The sequence below is a fragment of the Nematolebias whitei genome, chromosome 20, assembly GCF_014905685.2.
Source record: "Nematolebias whitei isolate Nwh7 chromosome 20, NemWhi1, whole genome shotgun sequence".
Taxonomy (NCBI): Eukaryota; Metazoa; Chordata; class Actinopteri; order Cyprinodontiformes; family Rivulidae; genus Nematolebias; species Nematolebias whitei.
In genome coordinates this window covers 29,055,021-29,077,189 of record NC_056517.1, presented here as the reverse complement: position 1 = coordinate 29,077,189, position 22,169 = coordinate 29,055,021, and the positions used below count along the sequence as shown (strand labels likewise).

Below are 22,169 nucleotides of genomic sequence, written 5' to 3'. Positions count from 1 at the left end.
CTATTATTAACAACTATTAACTATTATCAACTATTAACTATTAACATCTATTAACAACTTTTGACAACAGTTAACTATTATCATCTATTAACTATTAACATCTATTAACTATAATCAACTATTAACTATTATCAGCTATTAACAACTATTACCTATTATCAACTATTAACAGTTAACAACTATTAATGACTATTAACAGCAATTACCTATTATAAACAGTTAACTATTAACAACTAATAACTATTATAAACTTTTGACTATTATCAACTATTAACAACTATTAACTATTATCAACTATTAACTGTTAACAACTATTTAACAAAATGACCAACGTTCAACGTAATTAATTTTATTTAAAAAATGAAGGAAGCAAATGTTCAAGCAAATTTTGAGACAAAAATTTTGATGTTACTGAATTTGACAGTAATCTTTTTTTTTTATTAAATTAAACTTAAAAAAAAAACCATTTAAAATGCTACAAATAAAAATCATGCTCATGTTAAAATGCTCAAGTGTTTTGTTAAACTACCTTCACAGTAAATGTATAGAATTATATCAATAAATATATTTATTGTTGGGTTTATGAGCTGCTTGATAATGTTTTGATGTGGATAACATCTCCAGTCTTAATGATAATTCTTGAATGATGGTATATTTCTTTAGTTGTTACAGATTTGTGAAGACAACACTGAAATTAGCAAATGCTAAAGCCAGCAACTGCTAATTGTAGCTATAAATATTTACCACTGATGAGTAATTTCTCTAACCTGCAGTATGTTGAGTCTCAGAGAAAACTGAAAGAGGAACATGTTTTTTAAGATCTGAATTTGGCAAAATTGAACATTTGTTCTGATTTTGTACTTCTGTGGTGTGATTGCAGGCAGTCCTGTTGGCTCAGGACATCCGGGACAGGGAGCGAGGAGGCCGCACTGAGATCTCTGTGGTGGAGGGAGGACGTGAGAAAGACACGCCAGAGCTGATGAATCTAATGACCGCAACGCTCGGCCCGAAGCCCAGCCAGCTGAAGAAAGCTGTTCCGGATGACATCCACGACCAGACGCAGGCCAGCAATGTCAAACTCTACCAGTAAGAGCATCCGGTCACATCAACTCTGAAAAATGTTTGATCATTCAATAAAACGGCACGTTCTGCTTTTCTCTTGAAGCGTTTTTGATGACAGCGGGAACATGGTGATCAAAGAAGTGGCCACGGAGCCTCTAACACAAGATCTGCTTCGCTCCTGCGTAATTCAATTTGATCCAATATTAAATGTTGTTTTTCATGTAAAGTAAGCCACGTCTCATTAATTATTGTCTTTTCCTGCCCTGGTTGTTAGGACTGTTACATTTTAGACCACAAAGGCTCCAATGTGATGGTCTGGAAGGGCAAAAAGGCCTCAAAGGAGGAGAGACAAAAAGCTTTGAACACAGCGGTGGTGAGTAGTCAGACCAACGCCTCATAAAGCTTGCTTTGTTAGTATCAGATTTCAATAATAACTTTTGTTTTAATTCATCTTCATTAACAGGGTTTTATTAAAGCCAAAAACTATCCGTCCAGCACCCCTGTGGACGTGATGTCTGAGGGGGGAGAGTCAGCGATGTTCAAGCAGCTGTTTAAATCCTGGAAAGAAAAGGGGCAAATCAAGGGTCTGGGCAGCACCCACACTGTTGGAAAAATAGGTGAAATGCTTGAAAAACTGTTTCTCATCGTGCAGATTTATTTTAAATGAACTCTACCCTGTGAAAAATTGTATGAATAATAATTTTTAAAAAAATTGTATTTCATTTTATTCATTTAAAACAATAGCTTGGATTTTTCTAAGTGAGTCGAAAAGAAAATCAAATAATATATTAGATGTGCATGTAGCTATTTAAAGACCAAGTTTTGGGGGAAAAAGAGTAAAAATCTGATTTAAACGATGACACAAACTCTCCAAACTGGGGTTGTTAAAAAATAACTATCTACAACAGGTAAGATGTTCATTGCTCATAACCTTTTACCAGAACCCCACTTCAAAAAGTCTGAGCTATTGCTTTAAATGTATTAGCACTGTTAAGCTAGTTAATACATATTTTTGGTGCATGTACAGCTAAGGTTGAGCAGGTGAAGTTCGACGTAATGGAGCTCCACGCCCGGCCTGAACTGGCAGCACAGCAACACATGGTGGACGACGGTTCAGGAGAAGTTAAAGTACGGAAAACAAAAAAGAGAAAACTAAAATATAATCCACAAATAAAGGTGAAAACCTGTGAAGTTGCTCCAAAAGAGAATTAAACCCCACAAATGTCTGTTTTAATCTCTACAGGTGTGGCGCATTGAGAGTTTGGAACTGGCTGAAGTGAAGCCAAATCTGTATGGGCAGTTTTATGGAGGAGACTGCTACTTGGTGCTGTACACGTATCAAGTATCAAACAAAAAGCAATACATACTCTACATGTGGCAGGTCAGCATAAATACAATTATATTTACTTTTATTCTTGCACATACTGAGCCAAAACACTTATTTTTGATGATTCTTCACCAGGGTCGTCACGCTACGAAGGACGAGATCACGGCGTGCGCCTATCAGGCCGTCACTGTTGACAACATGTACAATGGAGCCCCTGTCCAGGTTCGAGTGGTCATGGGAAAGGAGCCGCGCCACTTCCTGGCTATATTCAAAGGCAAACTCATCATTTTCGAGGTGCGCTTTTCATATTATTCGTGTGCGTGAGCATTTTTAGCAAATAACTGAATGAAAGGCACAAAATGCACCCAAAGAGTTTCATCAGTGTTGAAATCTGTGCATCTCCAGGGCGGAACAGGTCGACCTGGCGTAGTTAGTCCTCAAACCAGTTCCAGGCTCTTCCAGGTGAGAGGAACTACAGAGATGAACACGAAGGCCATCGAAGTGCCGGCAAGGGCCTCATCGCTGAACAGCAATGACGTGTTCGTGTTGAGCGCCGTTCAGAAATGCTACCTGTGGTACGGAAAGGTACGCATCTCGTTGTAGAGCTGCAACGCTCGCAGAAAAATCTTGAAATTGTCGTAATGTAAAGAATAAAGACGCGGATTTGTGTGTGCTTGCCTCCAGGGTTGCAGCGGGGATGAGAGGATGATGGCGACAGAAGTGTGTGATCTGCTGTTCAAGCAGTATAAGGAGGTGGTGATGGAGGGCCAGGAGCCAGCTGATTTCTGGGTAGCTTTGGGGGGAAAGGCTCCCTACGCCAGTGACAGGAGGTACCTCATGTCTAACTTTTAAATTCGAGTTTGATACTTTCAGGGGTGTAATTTTAGCAAAGTTTAAGGAGATTTGTTACCAAACCAGTTAGTTTTAACACTGCAGACCTGCAGATTACATACTGCATTTTCCACTGTACAAGTCGCACCTTTTTGCACAAATTAGCCTGCCCTGCGACTTATACAGCAAAGCAACTTATTTATATTTTTTCCCATATTTATAACCCAGTTTTTGGCTGAGATCTGACCATTTCATTCATTCTGACATGGAAAATATTGAACACTACCATTTTCAGCCACTAGAGGGCCCTCGAATAATATGGCAAGCCAAGTGTCTCATTGATAGATAAAAGTGGCTATTAATGAGACACTTGGCTTGCCATACAGGCCACCTTCGTCTTGCTCCAGAACTCCTGGAACAAACGTCAAATCAGCTGCATTGTGCTGCACCATCCAGGCAAAATGCAGCTGATTTGACCGTTAAAGTGCATTTATTAAGGAAAAGTTCTACTTCATGACAAACACAACGCGTCAGCGGTGACGCATAATAGATGCAACTTATATGGCGGTGCGATGTTTATGGCTAAAGTACGGTAGACATTTCATTAAAGGTTTTATGGTGCTCTGTTTTAGGTTGGAGAGGGAGGAGCTGCTTCACAGTCCCCGTCTGTTTGAGTGCTCCAATCAGACGGGTCAGTTCAGGATGACCGAGGTTTACAACTTCGACCAGAACGACCTGGACGAAGAGGACGTCATGCTGCTGGACACCTGGGAGGAGGTGAGTTGGATTCCTGTGAATAAACGCAGACGCCCTCTTTTCAGTGTTTTAAGTTATCCATCTCTTGTTCTTTACATCTTCCCAGATTTTCCTGTGGGTTGGAATCTCAGCCAATGAGTACGAGATCAAAGAGTCCATGAACAGCGCTCAAGAGTACTTGAGGAGCCACCCGGCAGGCCGTGACCCCGACGCCCCCATCATCACCGTCAAGCAGGGAAATGAGCCGCTTACCTTCACCGGCTGGTTTACAGCGTGGGATCCTTTTAAGTGGAGCGTGAGTTTAATTAAAGTCCTTGATCTTTCAAGAGGACGTTAAACAGGGCTAATCTGACACAATGAAGGAATTAACCATTTATATCACATAAGCATGTATGTTTGTATGAAAGAGCCACAAAAATCAGATGTTCCAATGATCTTATGTGAATGAAATGAGAGTTTACATGATTTGATGGGTTGTTTGAAGATGTGGAGGAGGATCCTGCATGCAAACTAATTCTCAGTCTGAGCTGATCTTCTCAACAGGGAGGAAACTCCTATGAGGAAATTAAAACAAAGCTGAATGAAGCAGCATCTATCTCTGAGGTCACTGTAGTAAGTGATCTCCAGCCCTGATCCTAACTGATTACACTAAATTTCATTCATCGAATTCTACATTTTATTGTCGCCAATCTGTGAGCCTGAATGCTTTTTTATTTTTTTTTTGTCTGAAGGACCTGAATAACTCGAGTAAAAGACCTGCTGTGATGGATGAGAGTGGTTATAGGGCTCCTGGAGGACCTGGTTCTTCAGTTCCGGTGAATAAAGCCCACGGAGGGGATTTGTCACATAAACCCTCCACTCCCACATCCAGCCATAAAGCCCTGCTCCCATCAGGAGGTGGCAGTGGGATGTGTCTGGACCCTGAAATTCTTATCAACACACCTGCCGAAGAGCTTCCAGAGGGAGTGAACCCCAGTCAGAGAGAGGTGGGTCTAGAGTCACAGATTTGGAGAAAATAACAAAGTTAAAAGGTACAAAGATGGACAAAAAGAGTTCTTCAGTATTATTTTCTATTGTATTCAATTTAATACAGCAACAAAGCCCTGAGATTGAAAACAACACTGTTCAAATGCATTTAAACCAGTGCTTCAGTCGTTTATCGAATCTGTTGTCAAAGTTGGGGCAGTGACCAACAAACACTGAGTGATAATGTTTTTAATAATCTCCACACAATGACTTACATTTAAAAATGGTTGTTTGTGACACCATAAGAAATTCAAAGGTTACAACATAAGCTACATATTAATAAAAATGATGTTACGGCACTGTTTATCGAGTTGCTATGGTTATGTTGAATTGAGTTATTAGCAGGTTTTGTATAATTAAAACGTCAATATGGGGTCATGTCTTTGTCACAAACATTTTGTGGGTTTTGAGCCCCCCCCCCCCCCCCCCCCAAAAAAACAAAAAAGAATCACTGATCTGTGTGTTGCATTAAAATAACATAAAACTTGCTTTCATTAGAGAATTTCTAACCCAAGTGGAGGAAGTTAAATAGTTGCAGTTCAACATTCCCACGGACTTCAAAACTCTATATTTAAATTAGTTCATATGTCGGATTTTGACTTGAGACAAATATATATTTAGTGTAAATATTTTTGCATTTCAGTTTTTTGAGATTGTTGCAGGTTTTTATTTTCTTATGATGAATAGCCACCATAAAAACATTCCCTTGGCAATTTATTATTATTATTATTTTTATTTTTTTTAACAAGAACGTAGCGGTTTATCAACCTATTACTTTATCCAAAATTTCTGGGGCAGGACCCCCAGACACCCCCACCCCCTGCCAGCCCACCCAGTATTTGCGTTCTGGTATCAGTCGGTTTACAAATTAATCCCTGTTACTACTGCTGTTATGATTCTGTTCAGTTTTATGTAGAGTTTTATGTAATAATCTGAAGAAGTGGCGATACATTTATTATGTTCATTATGTGAATAGGTAAAGTTTTAAAATGGTTTATGATGCTGTTCATTTTCTCAAAACTGTAATTTTTGGAAGTTGAAATTGAAAATTTTGTTCATTAAGTGTGTCTTGAATGAAAAATAACCCATGTTTAAAAGCATAAAAATTGTATTAACACTATAAAAAAACAGGATTTAAGTATTTATGTTACACAAATATTTATATTGCATTAAAGAGACAAATTGAAGAAAATTATTTAATAAACATGAGTGTTATGAGGGGGTCCCTGAAACTTTTTCTCCCCTGTAAGGGATCCCTGAACCCATAACATTTGAGAACCCCTGCCCTAAAAGATTTGCAATAATAATACAAAAACAAAACAGCTTTATTTGTGCTACTTCTTACGGTTGTGTGAACGTCTAGATGTTAGGGCCTATAGTGCTTCACAGCGAAAACTCATAACTGGCAACAATCTATTAACATGACACAAAGCAGAACTTCCTGAGGTGCACAAGAATTCAAACAATAAATCTGGAAGAATAATTTTAAAAAGTAATAGAAAAACCCACAATGTAACAAAAAAGACAAAACAATTCTATACATCATGAGGCAAGTAGATTAAATTAAGTACCGTATTTTTCGGACTATAAGGCGCACCGAATTATAAGGCACATTATGCGAAACAAAACAGTCAGATAAGTCAAACTTTATTCAACTCATTCCCACCATTGTTCAGTTGTACCACATAAAATCGGTTCGAGGTCAGTAAGCACAACCAGAATGAATAGATGAGGCGCACCGGATTATAAGTCTCGGTCGATTTTTGAGAAAATTAAAGGATTTTCAGTGCGATTTATAGTCTGTAAAATACAGTACTATAGACAAAAGATAATGTTGAAAGTTAAAAAAATATCATGTTCAGTATTTATCGAATAAAATGACCCAAAGAAGCTGCTTTGTTTACTTTGTTTTATCCTTTCTCGAGAACACATTGTGTCCAGTAGAGGCCAGCCTAACCAAATCCTCTCTGACTGCAGGACTACCTGTCTGATGTGGACTTTGAGAAGCTGCTCACCGTCACTCGCTCAGACTTTCTAGGCATGCCCAAATGGCGTCAGATTGATCTGAAGAAGAAAGCCGGACTTTTCTGAGAAGGATTAACAGAAGAGCTGCCAAACCAGTCTCAATGTGGTACTGGGAAATCCAAACCAGAAACTGCCTGTTAACAAAGCAACAGTTCAGCAAAAATAATGTTTTTAATGTTTTAACAATTACAAATGTTGCATTTAATCATCCGTTTAACATGACTGACTCATTGTTTTATGTATTGTAAGTTGCAAATATGAGTAATTTTAAATATTTTATGTAGATCATATTTCATCTGCTTTGGAATCATAAATAAATAAAGACATGAAGCCAAGAGTAAACCATTAAAAGACTGTTTTTATTCAAGATCTAGTGCAAATGCTGAGAATATGTCAAACTGAGGCAAGAAGTTGTTACATAAAGTATTGTACAATAGAACAGAAACATTAATCCCATGACCACGCTACAGGAAGTAAATCAGGATTTATTATTGAGTTTGGAAATAACTAGTCATCACAAAAATGGTCATAAATGGAGGTTAAACCTGATGAAAATTATAATTAGATGGCAGAGCAGTCACTTTAAAAAGACATGGATTCATGGTTCGCTGAATAAACAAAACAATTTCCATATAAAACAGACAATTACAACAAACCCATGTGATAAGCATCACTTTGGCATTTTACTAAGTAAATAAAACACAATGCTTTATTTCTAGCTGGACAAAGAGGGAAAACTACAAACATGGCCGAATGCTTGTTTCTCTTAAAAGGATGGTTTACAGCATATGACTAGATAAATACAGTTTAAACTTAAGGGAATACACACATTATATAAAACTAAACAGATTACAGTCAGTGTCAGATCACAATTCTGTAGTACATCAAAATACAATTAATTGACTGTTTTTAAATAATTTTAGAGACGTCTCACTTATTGTTCTCTCGCTCACTCGTTTAGTCATTCTTGCTTTGTTAAACTACGGTAGCTCCTATCAGAGCAGTTTAAAAAGTTACAAATAAAAAGAGGCAGAAACTTTTGCACATTTGCACAGATGAATGCAAAAGTCTGATATTTTGCAATCCTTGTAAACAAATATGTCGTTGACTTTCCCCGCGAGCGCCTACTGTGCGTCCAGGAGTATCATGTGCACAAACACTCCTGCAGAAGAGATGACGTCGCCCCTCTTGGTGAGTAATGGGATGTGGCGATACCCTGGAAGACAGGAAGTCAGTTTTAGCCTCGTCAGCAAATGAAAATGTGTTTGCGTGACAGAAAGGGAACACAACTGAAGTCATGTGATTTGAGAAAATAGGTCTTTTGAAGGGAGATTCTGTGGAACGTTTATAAACAATCAATATCCAACCTGTTATAGATCGATATTTGAAAGACTTCAAAATTGGAGAACCAGAGTTTAATTAGTGTTACTGGACTTGTTTACCCATTTGAATGTTGGTTAACGGCAGACAGTACTGCCCGACGAAGTCATTCTGGGATGCTGCGTCGTAGTCCTCCACCAAAAACCGCACCAAGGCCAACTCCGGAACATGGATGGTAAATTGGAACTTCTCATTCCACATTGGGTTAAACCCTGCATGAAACAGATTGTTGAGCCATTTGCATACTCCGAGTTTGCATACTAAGAATGCTTGACGACAAAAACAACTATGTGTCATGCTAACCATTGTTAATGATGTAGTGCGTCTCCTTGCTGGCGTTGTCTGCTGGGACGCCAAAGATTTCTATTCTCACCAAAGGATCTACGATGGACTTCTGCTTGTCCTTGTTGAGTTTAGGCAACTGCTGAGCCGAGATCACCTGTGGTGATTAGACACACGCACAAAAATACCTCAGATACACAACAGCGCAGAGCCAGACAAAAACTGATTCATCTTGTAGCTACTGACTATGACTGATCCTTGTGTACACAACACAAAATAATTGCTGAGTCAATGGAGGAATCAGGAAACCTTGTTCTTCAAAAGCGTGATGCAGAAACGTTGTATATATGTGGGTACTTTTTTTCTTCTTAAGCAGCATTTGCACAAAGGTCTCGTAAAGTTATATTTAGTTTGCTCTGACATATTGGCATTTTTCTTGCTCAAGCAGGATTTTTCCTGGCCTTTGGTACTCTGACGTGTCATCATCCATCAATCAGACTGTACAAAGTTTATGGTCTCAACTATAAATCAAGCCGTTTGCATGTTCACCGTATTGTTTGTGTATATATTTTAACCTGACAGACTATCAGATAAGCAAAGCAGATTTGCTTCAGTAAATCAAGCGAGGGATTGTGTGAAACTTTGCAAAACAATTTTCTCGTACATCATGGGTGGTAAAACATTTTGAGGTATTTATGCTTTTTGTTAGATATGGAACGAGACAAGTAGGCAGAGAGATGGCAAAGTATAAAGATGAGAACTTGAACCTGGGCCTGTTGCCACAAACAATCCTTTATCCGTTGATCACTTCCTAAACTGGTTGAGCTTTTTGTGCTTCAAACCATTTTGTAAGAGCAGCATCTAAAAACAACACCCCTAAAGAATCCAAGACCAGTGGAGAATTTAGACGGCGTACACACACCCATCTTGGTCAGAAATGCCAAGCTTAGACACTAAATGCCAAAGTTTTATCAACAAGCAGTACGTCGATGTCCCCCTTTGCTGAAGAATTGGAATAGTGAATGTTTGTAGTTTTGGGGTGTTTTTCTGGCCTAGAAATAAACAAGGAATGCAAGTAAACAATGTTTTTTAGTGCAAAGTATTCAAGTCACTAAAGTCAATATAGTCAGTAATCACTACTGTTAAAACCGCAACAAAGGAAACCAAATACACACCAAAATGGTAGACAGCTCATTGCTAATTTTTCAAGTTATCCAGCTCACAAAATGAACCAGTCGAATGGGCACATTTCTATGCTTATAAAGCCCATAAACATTATGTGTCTAAGCTGTTGCTCCCTATTTCATTTTGACTTTCACCTTTCGGCTGTTGCCATTTGAGCAAACAATCGGGGGCTCGTCCGGGATTTGAACTCAGGACTATCTGCATCAAAATGATCAACCATAGGGTGTGGAAATAAGTCAAACCAGTGGTGTATGGTGTGCATGAGTGGAGGACATATTTATGTGCAAACAAGACTAATTTACTGTCAACGAGCACACAAAGGCGGCAAAGTATTTATTACTCGAGCCAACAATAAGGGAATATGCAGGAACATAACATAAATAAAGAGCACTATTATGTATACAAATGATCTGAGTTACACTCTCACCATGATATGAAAAGTCTTCTTCTTCAGCCATGGCCCTTTGCTCAGTGTGTTGGGGTTGAACTGCGAGGACACATTTCTCAAGAATTCAGGTTTCAGGATATAACCACAAAAACCATTCGGCAGAAACCGCCCCTGGTTTATGTGCATCTCTTTGTGGGGAGTCTGGAAGTTCAGCGCCACTAAATTCCAACAGAATTGTACATGAAACAATTACTCTTCATCCAAGACTGTATTTCAGCATAAATTAATCAAGGAGTTTACCAATCTGGCAGCCAACATTCCACATGGGAACAGGGTTATAGTTAGAGGAGTCTGTCCTTGAGCCAGCAGGGTAGATCCTGCTGAGTTTGTCCATATTGTGATGAATGAAGGCGGTGGCTGTAAGAGCACAACAAACACTTAATGTTTGTTGTGTGACTGATATTTTGCTGAAGGCAGTCGGATGAAAGGTTTACCTGAAGTGTCGGCCAGATTGAATGCTTTGCTCTCCTTGAAAGATGACATTTCATAAAAAGCCTGGCTGTCTCTGGCATGTTCAAAGTTGTTGAAGTGGACACTCTTACAGTAGATGACAACATCTGACAGCTCTTTGGCAAGTTTGATCTTTGATTTCTAAAAGAAGACAGGACATTAACACGACTAAGAAAAAACATATAAGTTTTGCATAAATGAGTACAACCCTTTGAGTTACCTTTGCTTTTGGCTTTTGACCATTTTCTTTACACTCCTCAGCCTCGTCCTCTTCAGACACTGTGTCTTCTTCTATGGTATTATTGTTGGAGAAGATTGCATCCAGTTTGTTCAGTCGCTTTCCCTTGATCAGGAACTTTCCCTTCAGCTCCTGCACAGACCCACACACAAATTTTGCCTTTAGATTTTGTTGTATAATTTCGAAAACTTACACAAGTTGCACAATAATATGACAAATGAAATGCAGGAGAGTGCAAGGGAAGCATTTTTTTGTTTTGTTCTGTAATGACGAAGAGCATGTGTTAGTCGTTAACTGCTGTTCACGCCCTCCAAATTTGCTTTTATTCACTCCACCCACTCACAGTAGTAAGAGTTCATACAAGTTTTTATTCAAAACTCCTATGAGTGAGCCTGTATTTATTTCTAAGATCATTTCATTGTTAAAATAAAAGACTATTTAGAAGATTATGTAGGTTGCTGTCCCTTTAAGAGAAACACGAGAAGAGAAACGTCTTCGACACAAGTAGGTTTAAAACGAGAAAAAAATGCAAAGTAATCTGCAAAACTGCATGGAGACTGCATCATCTGCCAAGACTAGTGCCTTGTTTTCATTTTTAAGGGAAATGATTACTACTACAATGTGTCGTGGAAGCATACTTTGCTTATTTGTGCCACTTTTTGCTGTAAACTTTTGTGAAACTGAACTAGCTCTTGTCCACTACTTTTAAACTGACTCTTGCCTTGAGGGAGGAATGTAAAACAACGCATGTGCAATAAAACAATTAGGGCTAAGTAAAAAAAAGACATAGAAGTTGTAGTTGCAGTTGTAGAAGACATACAACTGGGACGTTTGGCCAAATCTTAATGCAACATATTAGTTTAGCTGTATGCAAAACTCAAGATTCTTAAAGAAACTGAGATAAGAAGCTTTCTTTCTGTGGTAGTGGTTGTGTTTATTCTCATGCACAACGATGCTTTTTACTTTGTTCTCTTAACACGCTTCCTTTCAAAGTAACCTCAGAGTTCATGCTCAATCATCCAGGTACAAAATCCAGTAATGATTAATCAGGTCATCTGGACAGTTTCTTTTTTGTGGAATTTAAGTCAAGTAAACTGGAAAGTCAAAAATCTGGCAGAGCAGTTAATTAGCTAAAGGTATGGCCATTCTTTGGTAATGATTCAACAGGATATTCATAGCAAGGCTTGGTAAAGTGAACACGATTTGATTTGATTTGATTTGATTCAGGGTCTGGATTGAAGTTTCACGAACCTCAGGTGAGGGGAAGTTAGTGGGCATTTTTGTACCCAGAGGCTTTGTGACCAAAGCGTCCCCCAGGATGGAGACCAAGTGATGGGCCATGAGTTTCTGCTGAGTCACTGTACAGTGGTTTTCCAGAGACAGAATCACCGGGTAATCTGAAGTCTAAGAAACAGAGGAAACAACATTTAGGTGCAGTTAGAAGGCCCTCTTGTCACGATTAAACATGGCATTGAACATTAAATGCAACACTGGACGTTCAAAACCACTTGTGTCTTTGTAGCTAATGAAATATCTCACATACTTTGAATGCAAAGTCCTTGACGGCTCTAATGACATCTTTGAAGAGAATTTTTGATGTGAGAGTGTAGCCGTGGTAAATAACAGGCTCCCCGTTGGGTCCGTCCCAACAGTCCAGCTCCACACAGCGACAACTCTTCATCAGCGCTCTGCAAGGAGACAAGAACCATTGTGACCATCACGTTTCAGAGCAAGTGGGTAAAATAACTGCCTTTTTCTAATTCAGGAACCCCTAGCAAAGTGATGACTTAGAGAAAAGTGTTTCTAAATAATGAAAAAGACAGGTGAACAATGAAAATGGAGAGAACTCATAAATATTGGCTCACTGGATGGCAAGAAAACAGTTAATATTGTCTTTTTAATTGAATGCATTATAACTACTTATTATTGGTTTATTGTGTGTTTACAGCTGAGATATATCTGTATTATTATCTATTTAACAGTCATTTCAAAATGTATCCTTACTGTAATGTGGTATCAAAGTTTGTTCTTGTACAAAACAACAATCATGCCTTGAATTAGTTATGAAAAATCTGCTAAACAAAAATGTGGTTCCTAAAATTTAGCGAGAGACCATTCTATGAGCTGTGAAACAGCAAGTCGTGAGATGATCTACGTAAACCAAAATATCATTGAACGAATGGTTGCTAAAATCGCTATAAAGTAGTTATTAAAAAAGATAAATCTGATTTTTTTTTACAGTGGACCATAAACTGAAAAGTTTGGGAACCGCATTAGTTTTCTGCATGAATGAAAACGTTCATAAAAAAACGATGCAGATGCCAAATGTGCTGTTGGAGCATGCACAAAGGTGTGGCTCGTTTGAAACAGCCAACTATCTCCTGTGAAAATGACACATTACAAACCCAAGAACTGTTGAACTAACACAAGTTGACAGACCAGTTCCATCTTCATAAAACCATCCAACTGGCAATAAATTCTTATTTTAAAATGTGTATTATGATGTGCTGGTTGGGCAGCACGGTGGCGCAACTGGTAGAGCTGCTGCCTCTCAGCGAGCGGGTCCCTGGTTCAAATCCTGGTCTGGGGGCCTTTCTGGGTGGAGTTTGCATGTTCTCTCTGTGCATGCGTGGGTTTCCTCCCACAGACCAAAAACATACTGTACATGCTAGACTGATTGGTAACTCTGAATTGTCCCTAGGTGTGAGAGAGTGAATGGTTGTTTGTCTCTATGTGACCCTGTGATGGTCTTGCGACCCGTCCAGGGTGTACCCCGCCCCTCGCACAGTGATTGCTGGACATGGGCACCGACGACCCCCCGTGACCCAAAATGGAAGAAGCAGGTAAAAGATAATGGATGGATGGGCTTGCTGGTTTTTTTTGGTGGAATTTTAAACCTAAAATTAACTAATACTTATAATTAATAATAATAATAATAATAATAATAATAATAGTAATAGAAATTATACTAATACTTTATATAGTACTTATAAAAAAAGTAGTTTAAAAGTTTAAACAAGTAGTTTTGTAGTTCACAAGTACATAAAACAATAACCAGAACGTTTAAAAGGTGCTGGTACTGTAAGTATATACACACATGTATGTATGTATGTATAAAGGCATTTTAAACCCTTCTCACACTCTTGCAATATTGTAAACAATGGTGCTGTACTCTAAACGCTCTAGAAGAGCACAGAATGTCATGATTTCAGCTCTCTGCCTCCGGCTGCACTCTCGGTCACGCTCACTTCCCCACTCTGCATGAGATCAGCTGATCAGCTGCAGGAGGAAGCTTCTCCCACAGCTGTGGGCTGCACACAGGTGCTAAATCATTTCAAAAAAATTATTTTAAATAAAAAAATCCATGCAAAATTTGCAGCTCATCCATCAATCAGCCATTGTGTCTCGTGTCCAATTTTACTTTGAAAAACCGCAAAGTAGCGAGTCCGTGAAAAACGAACCGCGAAGTAGTGAGGGAATATATATATATATATATGTATATTTATATATACTTAATTTTATTCATCAACATGTACAAAGTATAAATACTTACTTTATATAAGCTTCTGTGCTGCTTGGCCCTTTGAGTTGGTCATCCATCAGGTAGGTGTTGTGTGAGGAGGAGATAAAGTAATGGTTCAGGGGCTGACTCATGTCCTGATATAAATTTTTGTGAGCTGGGTTAAAGATGGATCCATCCTCGTTTTGCAGGTACATCAGGAAGCCGTCTTTGGTCATGCGCTTCTGCTGCTTTGCTTTTAGGAGGACCAGAAGGAGGACACATGATGAATACCTGGAGAAGGCTGAAACCTCGTAGCCTGAAAAATGAAGTTGTGAATTAAACCCTACCTGTTTCATCCACCTCATATTTCTCAATCAGCTTGAGGGTGCCCTCTGCAGACACCTGCTCCCGCTGCTCGTTCAGCAGGAATTTCATGAAGTCGTTGAGGCTCATCTGACCATCTGATTTAGCATAATTTGTAAATATCACATCTATCTCCTCACGTTGTGTTAGCAGGTTGTAGTAATGCTTTATCTCGTCGCCCTCCAAGTAACCTGCATTTGTCTTGGTGCATTTCTGTGCAAACACAACAAAGCATTCAAGCAAACTGGACATTTTTAACAATCAAATAAATAGCAAATTGGTTATTTTGGGGGTTTTGATGAGGACCCGTGTGTCAGCAGCTCACCTTGAAAATATCCTCAGCGTAGTCGTCGTCAACCTCAACGTTGACCTGCCGCAGGAAGTGCTTCAACTCCTTTAGTGTCATCTTGTTGTCCTTGTTCTTGTCTGCTTTCCGCATGCAATTGATGATCCAACTGGCATTCAGATGTAAGGGTTTAAATTACATAAAAGAGAAGTAAAACTCGGAAGAAACAAAGTGCAGCCAGCACACCTCATTTAAAGGCTGCTTTAAGGATACTGTTCACTCTTCTGCTTGTGGTTGAGGTTGCGAATGTTGTTCATGATCTTCTCCAAGCTGGTGACCCACTGATCTGCTTCTTCTTTGGAAGATGCCATCAAGTCGAGATTTTTCTTGTGTCCTTTAAAGATGATAGCGAAGCACTTGTCTTCAAAAGCGGGGTCGGTGTACTTTTTCAGCCCCTCGGAGCGACGGCCTTTACGCACTGATTCGATGTCATCGATGAGGACTGTTTGGAGAGATCAGACTTGTTACAGACGTCTAAATGACTGGGTTTAATAACAGCTGGCAAAGAGGCCAAAGCAAATATTTCTTTGACTTCCATGTAATGAATGTTTTAGATGCAAAAAACACCAAAATCGATGTTGTTCCTATGTAAAACACAAACACCACATTGTTTTAGGGATTAAAATGTGTAATATGTAAATAAAACTGCATCCAAGACCACTTATATTTGTGTCAAACATTGATTACCGTGCTTATTTTGTATTTCAGGATTAACGTGATAAGATAAGCAGTCTCATGTGAGTCCCAGAGTGGAAAAATGAGTCATTGTTATCAGTTGATGCCCAGTTCTTCCTCATTCATGTCAGTATCTTGTAGCACCAGACTATCCTTCTTAGAGATTACAACAAACAATTGTTTTATACCATGTCAGCTTGGTAAGATACTAACAAGAAGGCTTTTGCTTTTGTGTAGTAGTCCACTTTTGTGGCGTTTACTCTAAGTCTTAAAAACACAACTCTAAAGCTTTTTGTCAAACCGGGATCAAGTGAAAGGTTTTGTTGGCAAACAGCTAAGAGTTTTTCACTTTCAGAAAACAAGAATGAAGATCAAAATTCTGATTTAATTTAATTTTGAAGCACCTTATGTTGCTTTATTTAGGGCCAGTACATCCGCTTCTCTTCATGGTTTAGTTGGTGGAAACAACCGCAATACTGATAATAGGGGTGACAGTGAACAACAACGGGCATTTGGCTTGACACAAAACCTTCCTTTATATTTATAAAAATCTCTTTTTAAAGTTGTAAAAATATGTCTACGGTTATTTAAAAACAAAATGTTCCGTTTGGTTTTAACAATGTCTCAAATATAAGTCAGGAGAATTAGACTTGAGAAGAATGCAACCCCCCCCCCCAAAACAAACAAACAAACAAACAAAAACAACAATGTCCTAGCTTAGAAGAAATGACTAACTAGTTTTTCTGCATCATTCTGAGACTTTATGCTCATAGTCTTTTTATATTGTACAATAAAAAAGGACCCTCTGATTAAAAATGTATCAAAATAGTGCAACAGTACTGTCACGCACGCAGTGCAGCTACTGTAGTTTCTAAAATGTTGAGGTACAAAGACAACAACCTCTGTGTTATCATATTTTAGAAGCAGAAAAAACAAACAATTTTGATAATAACAGACATTAAGGATTGAGCTAAATGAAGCAGGCTTAAAAGAGAAAGACATTGGTCCAAGAACAAAACCTTGTGGAACTCCTTGACTAATTTTGCTGTGGAAGAATGCTCCATTTATAACAAACAGTAATATGTGAGATAAATATGACCTGATTCTTTATCTTGAATGGTATGTTCAACGCTACAAAACAGAATATTTAGATGGATTGTATTACAGCACTTAAATCTAACGAGACCACCAGAACATGGTGAGTGGTCTTTAAAAATCTAGAGGTCTAGAGAAGGTGAGAAATAGGCAATGCAGTGCTAGTGATGCACTCTCTTGTGTTTCCTTACATTCAGGCACACAGGGGTTCATAACAGAGGGAAACACCCCCTACTGATTCAGACAACGTATACTAAAGGTCTCGGCCTTTTTTCAGCCCATTCACTGGGGCCCAGCTCTTTTGTTGAGTGGCTTAATGTTCAGAAAGGCATGCTCAGATGCTCATGATGCATTCACAATGAGCGACAACAAACGTCCTTCTAGCGAAAGGCCAATCACATCAAACTTGGGTTAAAGATCTTTCATAGTAACTGAAATCTTGTTTCCAATTTTCACGAGGACGTTCATGGTTTGTCTCTCCAACTATTTTCTTTAAAGGGAATAAATATAGATTCAACTGTTAGCAGGTTAGTTGTGTATAAATGTTACTTTAAGTGAACATTTAGCTTCAGCTACAGTGCAATCCAAAAGTGTAAGAGGGAAATATAACAAACTAAATGAGAAAAGAAACCAGAAGAGTTGAAGACTCAGGCTTATAATCAATTTAATTATGAGCGCAGTAATTGGTGTCAAACTTTGATCTGATTCTCAGTCGCCTCACCGTTCCCCAAATGTTGCAAAGAGCTGACTAAGAGTTGCATGAGGTTGTGAGGATTTAAAGAGGCATTATCTTGTCATCTTTGCTGTGGAACAATCAGCTTCTTGGCATCCAACTTTCATAACACGAGTATGTCTGAAATGAAGGAAACACCAACATCCAGCAAACTTAAAACCCGAAAGGTTAAACTTCTACTGAGTAGAAAAAAGCCGAAACAGTAGTTACAGTTTTACTACATTGCACACATAATACTGTATTGCATAATAAATACTTCATTTCTCATGTTTAGATCTAACAATCTTTATTTAGCTTCTAAGATCTGAATAAGGTTTTTAAGGAGATTAATGGTCCAAAACTATGACCTAGACCAGCTCTAATTCAATATTTGTTGGGTTTACATGCACTCCAGAGCTTGTTTGATAAAACAATATATGCTAAAATCTACATTTAAATAGGAATAACCAAAGATTAAATCCTAAGCAGTTAGTGTTTAAATACATATATAACTTTTTTAAAACAGAAAAGTTCTTCATGGGAATATTGTTTAACTTGCAAAACATTTTTTTTAGCTGTGAGTAGTTTATAGTGCTCAAAAGAAGGTGTAAAAAAAGTTTTTAGTACTATAGCCCAGAGGAAAACATTAGTAACACACTGACACAACCCCTCAAATTTAAATTATTTTAAACTGTAAAAAAACTGTTCAGATAATCCTTGATTCAAGAAAAAAAAATAGAGTCAGTATTAAACAGTAATCTATCACTACAGGCTGGATAAGCATGAAAATAAAAGTAGATTTCTCTTTGTGGTGTATAGACTGACAAATTCCTCTTTTCGGTACAGTATGCACCACATGTACTCTAACCATCTTTTTTTTTTAAAGTGGTTAAAAACAAAACCAATTGCCCCCCACTGAGCAGTTTTGGGCTTACAGGAAAGGAAAAAAAAAAGACATGCAGCAACTTTCGATAAATAAGAAAAAGCATGTGTACATCTCTGAAACAGCTTGTCTGTGTTTGTTCACGACTAGGCCTGGGGCAGAGGTTATCAGCTCTGATAGCTTTAGCTGCTGCTGAGATGGGAGGGAAACCTGAGCCACCAAAGACCCAGAGGACGATGTCCATTCACACCCTTACTGCAGATCACTGAACCAGAAATCAAAGGACAATAATCTCTCCCATGCACAAACATACAGTCAGGATATGCACTAACATTTTCCAGTCCACACTGCAGTATATGTGTGGGTGTTTCCATCCTACCAAAGGCAACTGATTAGATCTAACAGGACCTATGCTGATGCAACAATAGAAAAGGACTGAGAGAAGCCAAAGATTATAGAGCAAAATGGAAAGAGTTGATTTTTGTGTATCAACTTACAAAAAGAGACAATACTTACAGGTCTGGTCTTGTTTTATTGTTTTCTTAGACTCCTGCCATATGGTTTGACAGTCTTCCTGCAGTTTATAGATGCGCTCCTTCTGCCACTTGTTTGAGCGAACCTTCATCAGCTTCCCACCGGTCAACAGGAACTGAAGATCTGGGTCTCCGTCCATACCTGTGTGGACAGATGCAAAACAGGTTGTGTTAAATACACCAATACAAGCATAGAACCATGAGTAAGTGATAAAAAAAAATCACTGTTAATCTATTAACAATGCTTCGTTTTAATGGATAAATGGTAGCACTAGGGATTTGGGTATTCCTTTGGCAAGAACCGCCTACATAACTAAGCATTTCCCTCCCATTCCCTTTCCTACAACTACATCCAGAAAGATCCATCCAAATGTTTTTACCTTGTCCTCTAAAATGTACAGAATCCAATCGGAGCTAAAATCGAAGGCATATGCTGGAAACAACAAAAAAGGTTAAATCATGTCATCTGGACCAGTTCCTTTAAGTGAGAAACATTTCATCTCCTATCCAGAAGACTTCATCAGCCTGCGGTTTGCATATCAGATCTGTCCCATAGGTAGCCTTCACTGCTGTGTTTCAAGCCAACCTCCTGAGGAATCTCAAAAGTAGGCAAAAAAGGCCCACCTGTCCAAAACAACCAATCATCATATATAACGATCAAATGCTTTAGGTCAGATGGCCAACTTGCTACTCACAGAAACAGCCCGAGGACACCAAAAACAAAGAGGCATCTAGAAAGCTGGAAAGAAAACGGCGCTCCACTAACGTGGAAGAATTTTATTTAACTTGGAGAGATAGACTGCTAACATATAAGAAAGCTCTCCGTAAAGCTAGAACTGTATATTGTTCATTTTTAATAGATGAGAATAAAAATAATTTCTGCGCAGTACTATAGCTAGATTAATGAAAAGTCATATCTCTGTTGAACCATGTATCCCTACAACTATAAGCAGTGATGACTTCATGAGATTCTTTATAAATAAAATTATTTAAATCAGAGAAAAAAATTCACACCACGCTTCCTACCATTTACCACACATGCAGGTAAATTTTGACCCAGGAATATCTTTATGTAAAGTCCACAGTAACTGTGAAATGTCAAAGTAGCATAGGTGTAAAAGGCTATAAACATGTATGTGGGAGCTGATAAGAATAGTTTGAAATGGGAGCAGTTTTAAAACAGTAGCTGAAGCTAGCCTTTAGCTTGTTGATCCAGTCAGAAATAACCTTCTCCAACTGAGGTCATTGAAGAAGCTATCTACAACAGGTAAGACGTTATTTGTTAATAATATTTTAACAACAATATTTCAAAACATCTGAAATACTTCTATAACAATACTTATAATTTCATTCATGTATAAGTTTTGTGTCATTGTGTAGCATCTTTACAACCTAAACTGCACTTGTTTTGTTATTACATGGAATTATCATTAAAAAAATCCACGTAAAGTTGGTGAAACATTACATTTTCTTTTAAAATAATCCCAGTATTTGTTTGGAATAAAGTGTAAACATGTGTGGATCTTAAATGTTGTATTCTGTGTCCTGCCAAGGCCTTTTGTTTTGATCACATGGATTCAGCTGCAGGTACACGGTGCAACTTCGGCTTTGCAGCGAGTTAGCAACACGCTGGTTATAGCTTTATGGGAAGGGTGTGATATCAGCTGACAGTATGAATCAGAGATCACTTTTATAAAACCATATTACTATATAAAAGAGACTGCTTTATTTGTTTTCTTCGTGAAACTAAATGGGTCTAAAATATCAAGATTTCCATAACAAATCACGAGATTTAGTATCTTGCCATACAGGCTTTTAGGGCGGGCACGCTGACAGCTGGAACTCTGATTTAAAGCAGGATTACAACATAAAACTTTTTTTTTTCTCCCCAAAGAATTTCCCACAAGCCTACAGAGGCTGTTTACGAGCCTCGGGGTTTTCTGGAGAAGGATTTAGCACAACAGGCTCTACTCAGCCCACTTTTTTTTTGTTATTTGAATCGCTGTAATTTAGGATCTTTTTTCCTGTTGGACGATCGGTTTACAGTGAAAACAAGGAGCTTGTTTTTACTCATTTTATGTATAAAAACCAGGACTTATAAGCAACTCTCCAACAATCAGAGCTGCCTAATGAGTTTCAGGAAAAAGGCTGTTTTCTGAAGCCACAGCTGTATACAACCTGTGTGACAAGCCAAGACAAGAGGTTTCTGAGAACTGAGGTGAAACCAATAGCTTCTTTTCAGGAATGACAAATGAGGAGTTTGTGTCGCATTATTTAGTTTGGGTGTGACAAAACTATTATGTGCCTTTTTGTGTGTTCAATTTTTGAACTACTGTATAAAGACCAGTTTGAGATTAAAATAACGTGTTTTCGTGTCATTTAATCTCACATTCTAATCAGAAAGCAGTTTCTGTACTGGAGATAAAGTGGGAGAGTACAGGATTAACCTTTAACTATCCATACAAATCGTATAGAATGTGCGTTTGTGCACTTATACTTGTGATGTTTATTAAAAGGAAGTGGTCAATTTGAGGTTCTGTGGAAACATTATGTACAATTAATATCTTACTTGTTGCGTGACTTCACCCAGACTGATCTCTAAACTCTACAGGCAAAATGGGTCGGAATGAGCTCAGGTTGCATTGCAAGAAAACAAGAAAACATTGCCTTTTCCCAACATCTAGCAATCTCAGTAACTAAACAAAGTGTTCCTACCTTTTAATTTCAGTTTTCTGACAGATATGTCTTTAGAAAAAAAAATCCTTTTAACTTCCTTTGAAATTGACAAATATTCTCTGTCCGCTTGTAGCACAAAGAAATCCCTTCGCATAATTTCTGGTCATAATTGGGAAGCTTGGGGATTAAGCTTTAATAGATATAGGACTGTTTTTCTTGATAAAAATCAGTGCAGAATGTAGTTTCAAACCGGCACTCTCGTAAACAAAACCAGCTTGTTGCTAGCCTTGAGAAATATTGTGGAATTACAACAAACTACCGTATTTTTCTAACTATAAGGCGCACAGGCTTATAAGGCGCAATATCAATGAACG

General features: G+C 38.2%; 2 protein-coding genes across 2 annotated transcripts in view; one reads left to right on the top strand and one right to left on the bottom strand.

Moving 5' to 3' along the window:
• The window catches only part of vill (villin-like), a 14,411-nt gene extending 7,042 nt beyond the window's left edge, over positions 1–7,369 (top strand). The window contains exons 8-20 of the mRNA XM_037694167.1: positions 881–1,086; positions 1,166–1,244; positions 1,337–1,435; positions 1,526–1,679; positions 2,090–2,190; positions 2,306–2,443; positions 2,525–2,683; positions 2,795–2,974; positions 3,074–3,219; positions 3,853–3,997; positions 4,083–4,271; positions 4,708–4,962; positions 6,980–7,369. Coding sequence (XP_037550095.1) covers positions 881–1,086; positions 1,166–1,244; positions 1,337–1,435; positions 1,526–1,679; positions 2,090–2,190; positions 2,306–2,443; positions 2,525–2,683; positions 2,795–2,974; positions 3,074–3,219; positions 3,853–3,997; positions 4,083–4,271; positions 4,708–4,962; positions 6,980–7,093 — 1,965 coding nt within the window. The 3' untranslated portion in view covers positions 7,094–7,369. The remainder of the gene's footprint in view (positions 1–880; positions 1,087–1,165; positions 1,245–1,336; positions 1,436–1,525; positions 1,680–2,089; positions 2,191–2,305; positions 2,444–2,524; positions 2,684–2,794; positions 2,975–3,073; positions 3,220–3,852; positions 3,998–4,082; positions 4,272–4,707; positions 4,963–6,979) is intronic.
• A 602-nt stretch (positions 7,370–7,971) lies between these two features.
• Positions 7,972–22,169, bottom strand: part of plcd1a (phospholipase C, delta 1a) — a 16,475-nt gene continuing 2,277 nt past the window's right edge. The window contains exons 2-15 of the mRNA XM_037694041.1: positions 19,103–19,261; positions 15,435–15,663; positions 15,201–15,330; positions 14,860–15,088; positions 14,564–14,765; positions 12,554–12,698; positions 12,262–12,414; positions 10,993–11,142; positions 10,757–10,913; positions 10,563–10,679; positions 10,302–10,480; positions 8,711–8,846; positions 8,470–8,619; positions 7,972–8,243 (exon numbers count right to left, since the gene is read on the bottom strand). Coding sequence (XP_037549969.1) covers positions 8,152–8,243; positions 8,470–8,619; positions 8,711–8,846; positions 10,302–10,480; positions 10,563–10,679; positions 10,757–10,913; positions 10,993–11,142; positions 12,262–12,414; positions 12,554–12,698; positions 14,564–14,765; positions 14,860–15,088; positions 15,201–15,330; positions 15,435–15,663; positions 19,103–19,261 — 2,228 coding nt within the window. The 3' untranslated portion in view covers positions 7,972–8,151. The remainder of the gene's footprint in view (positions 8,244–8,469; positions 8,620–8,710; positions 8,847–10,301; positions 10,481–10,562; positions 10,680–10,756; positions 10,914–10,992; positions 11,143–12,261; positions 12,415–12,553; positions 12,699–14,563; positions 14,766–14,859; positions 15,089–15,200; positions 15,331–15,434; positions 15,664–19,102; positions 19,262–22,169) is intronic.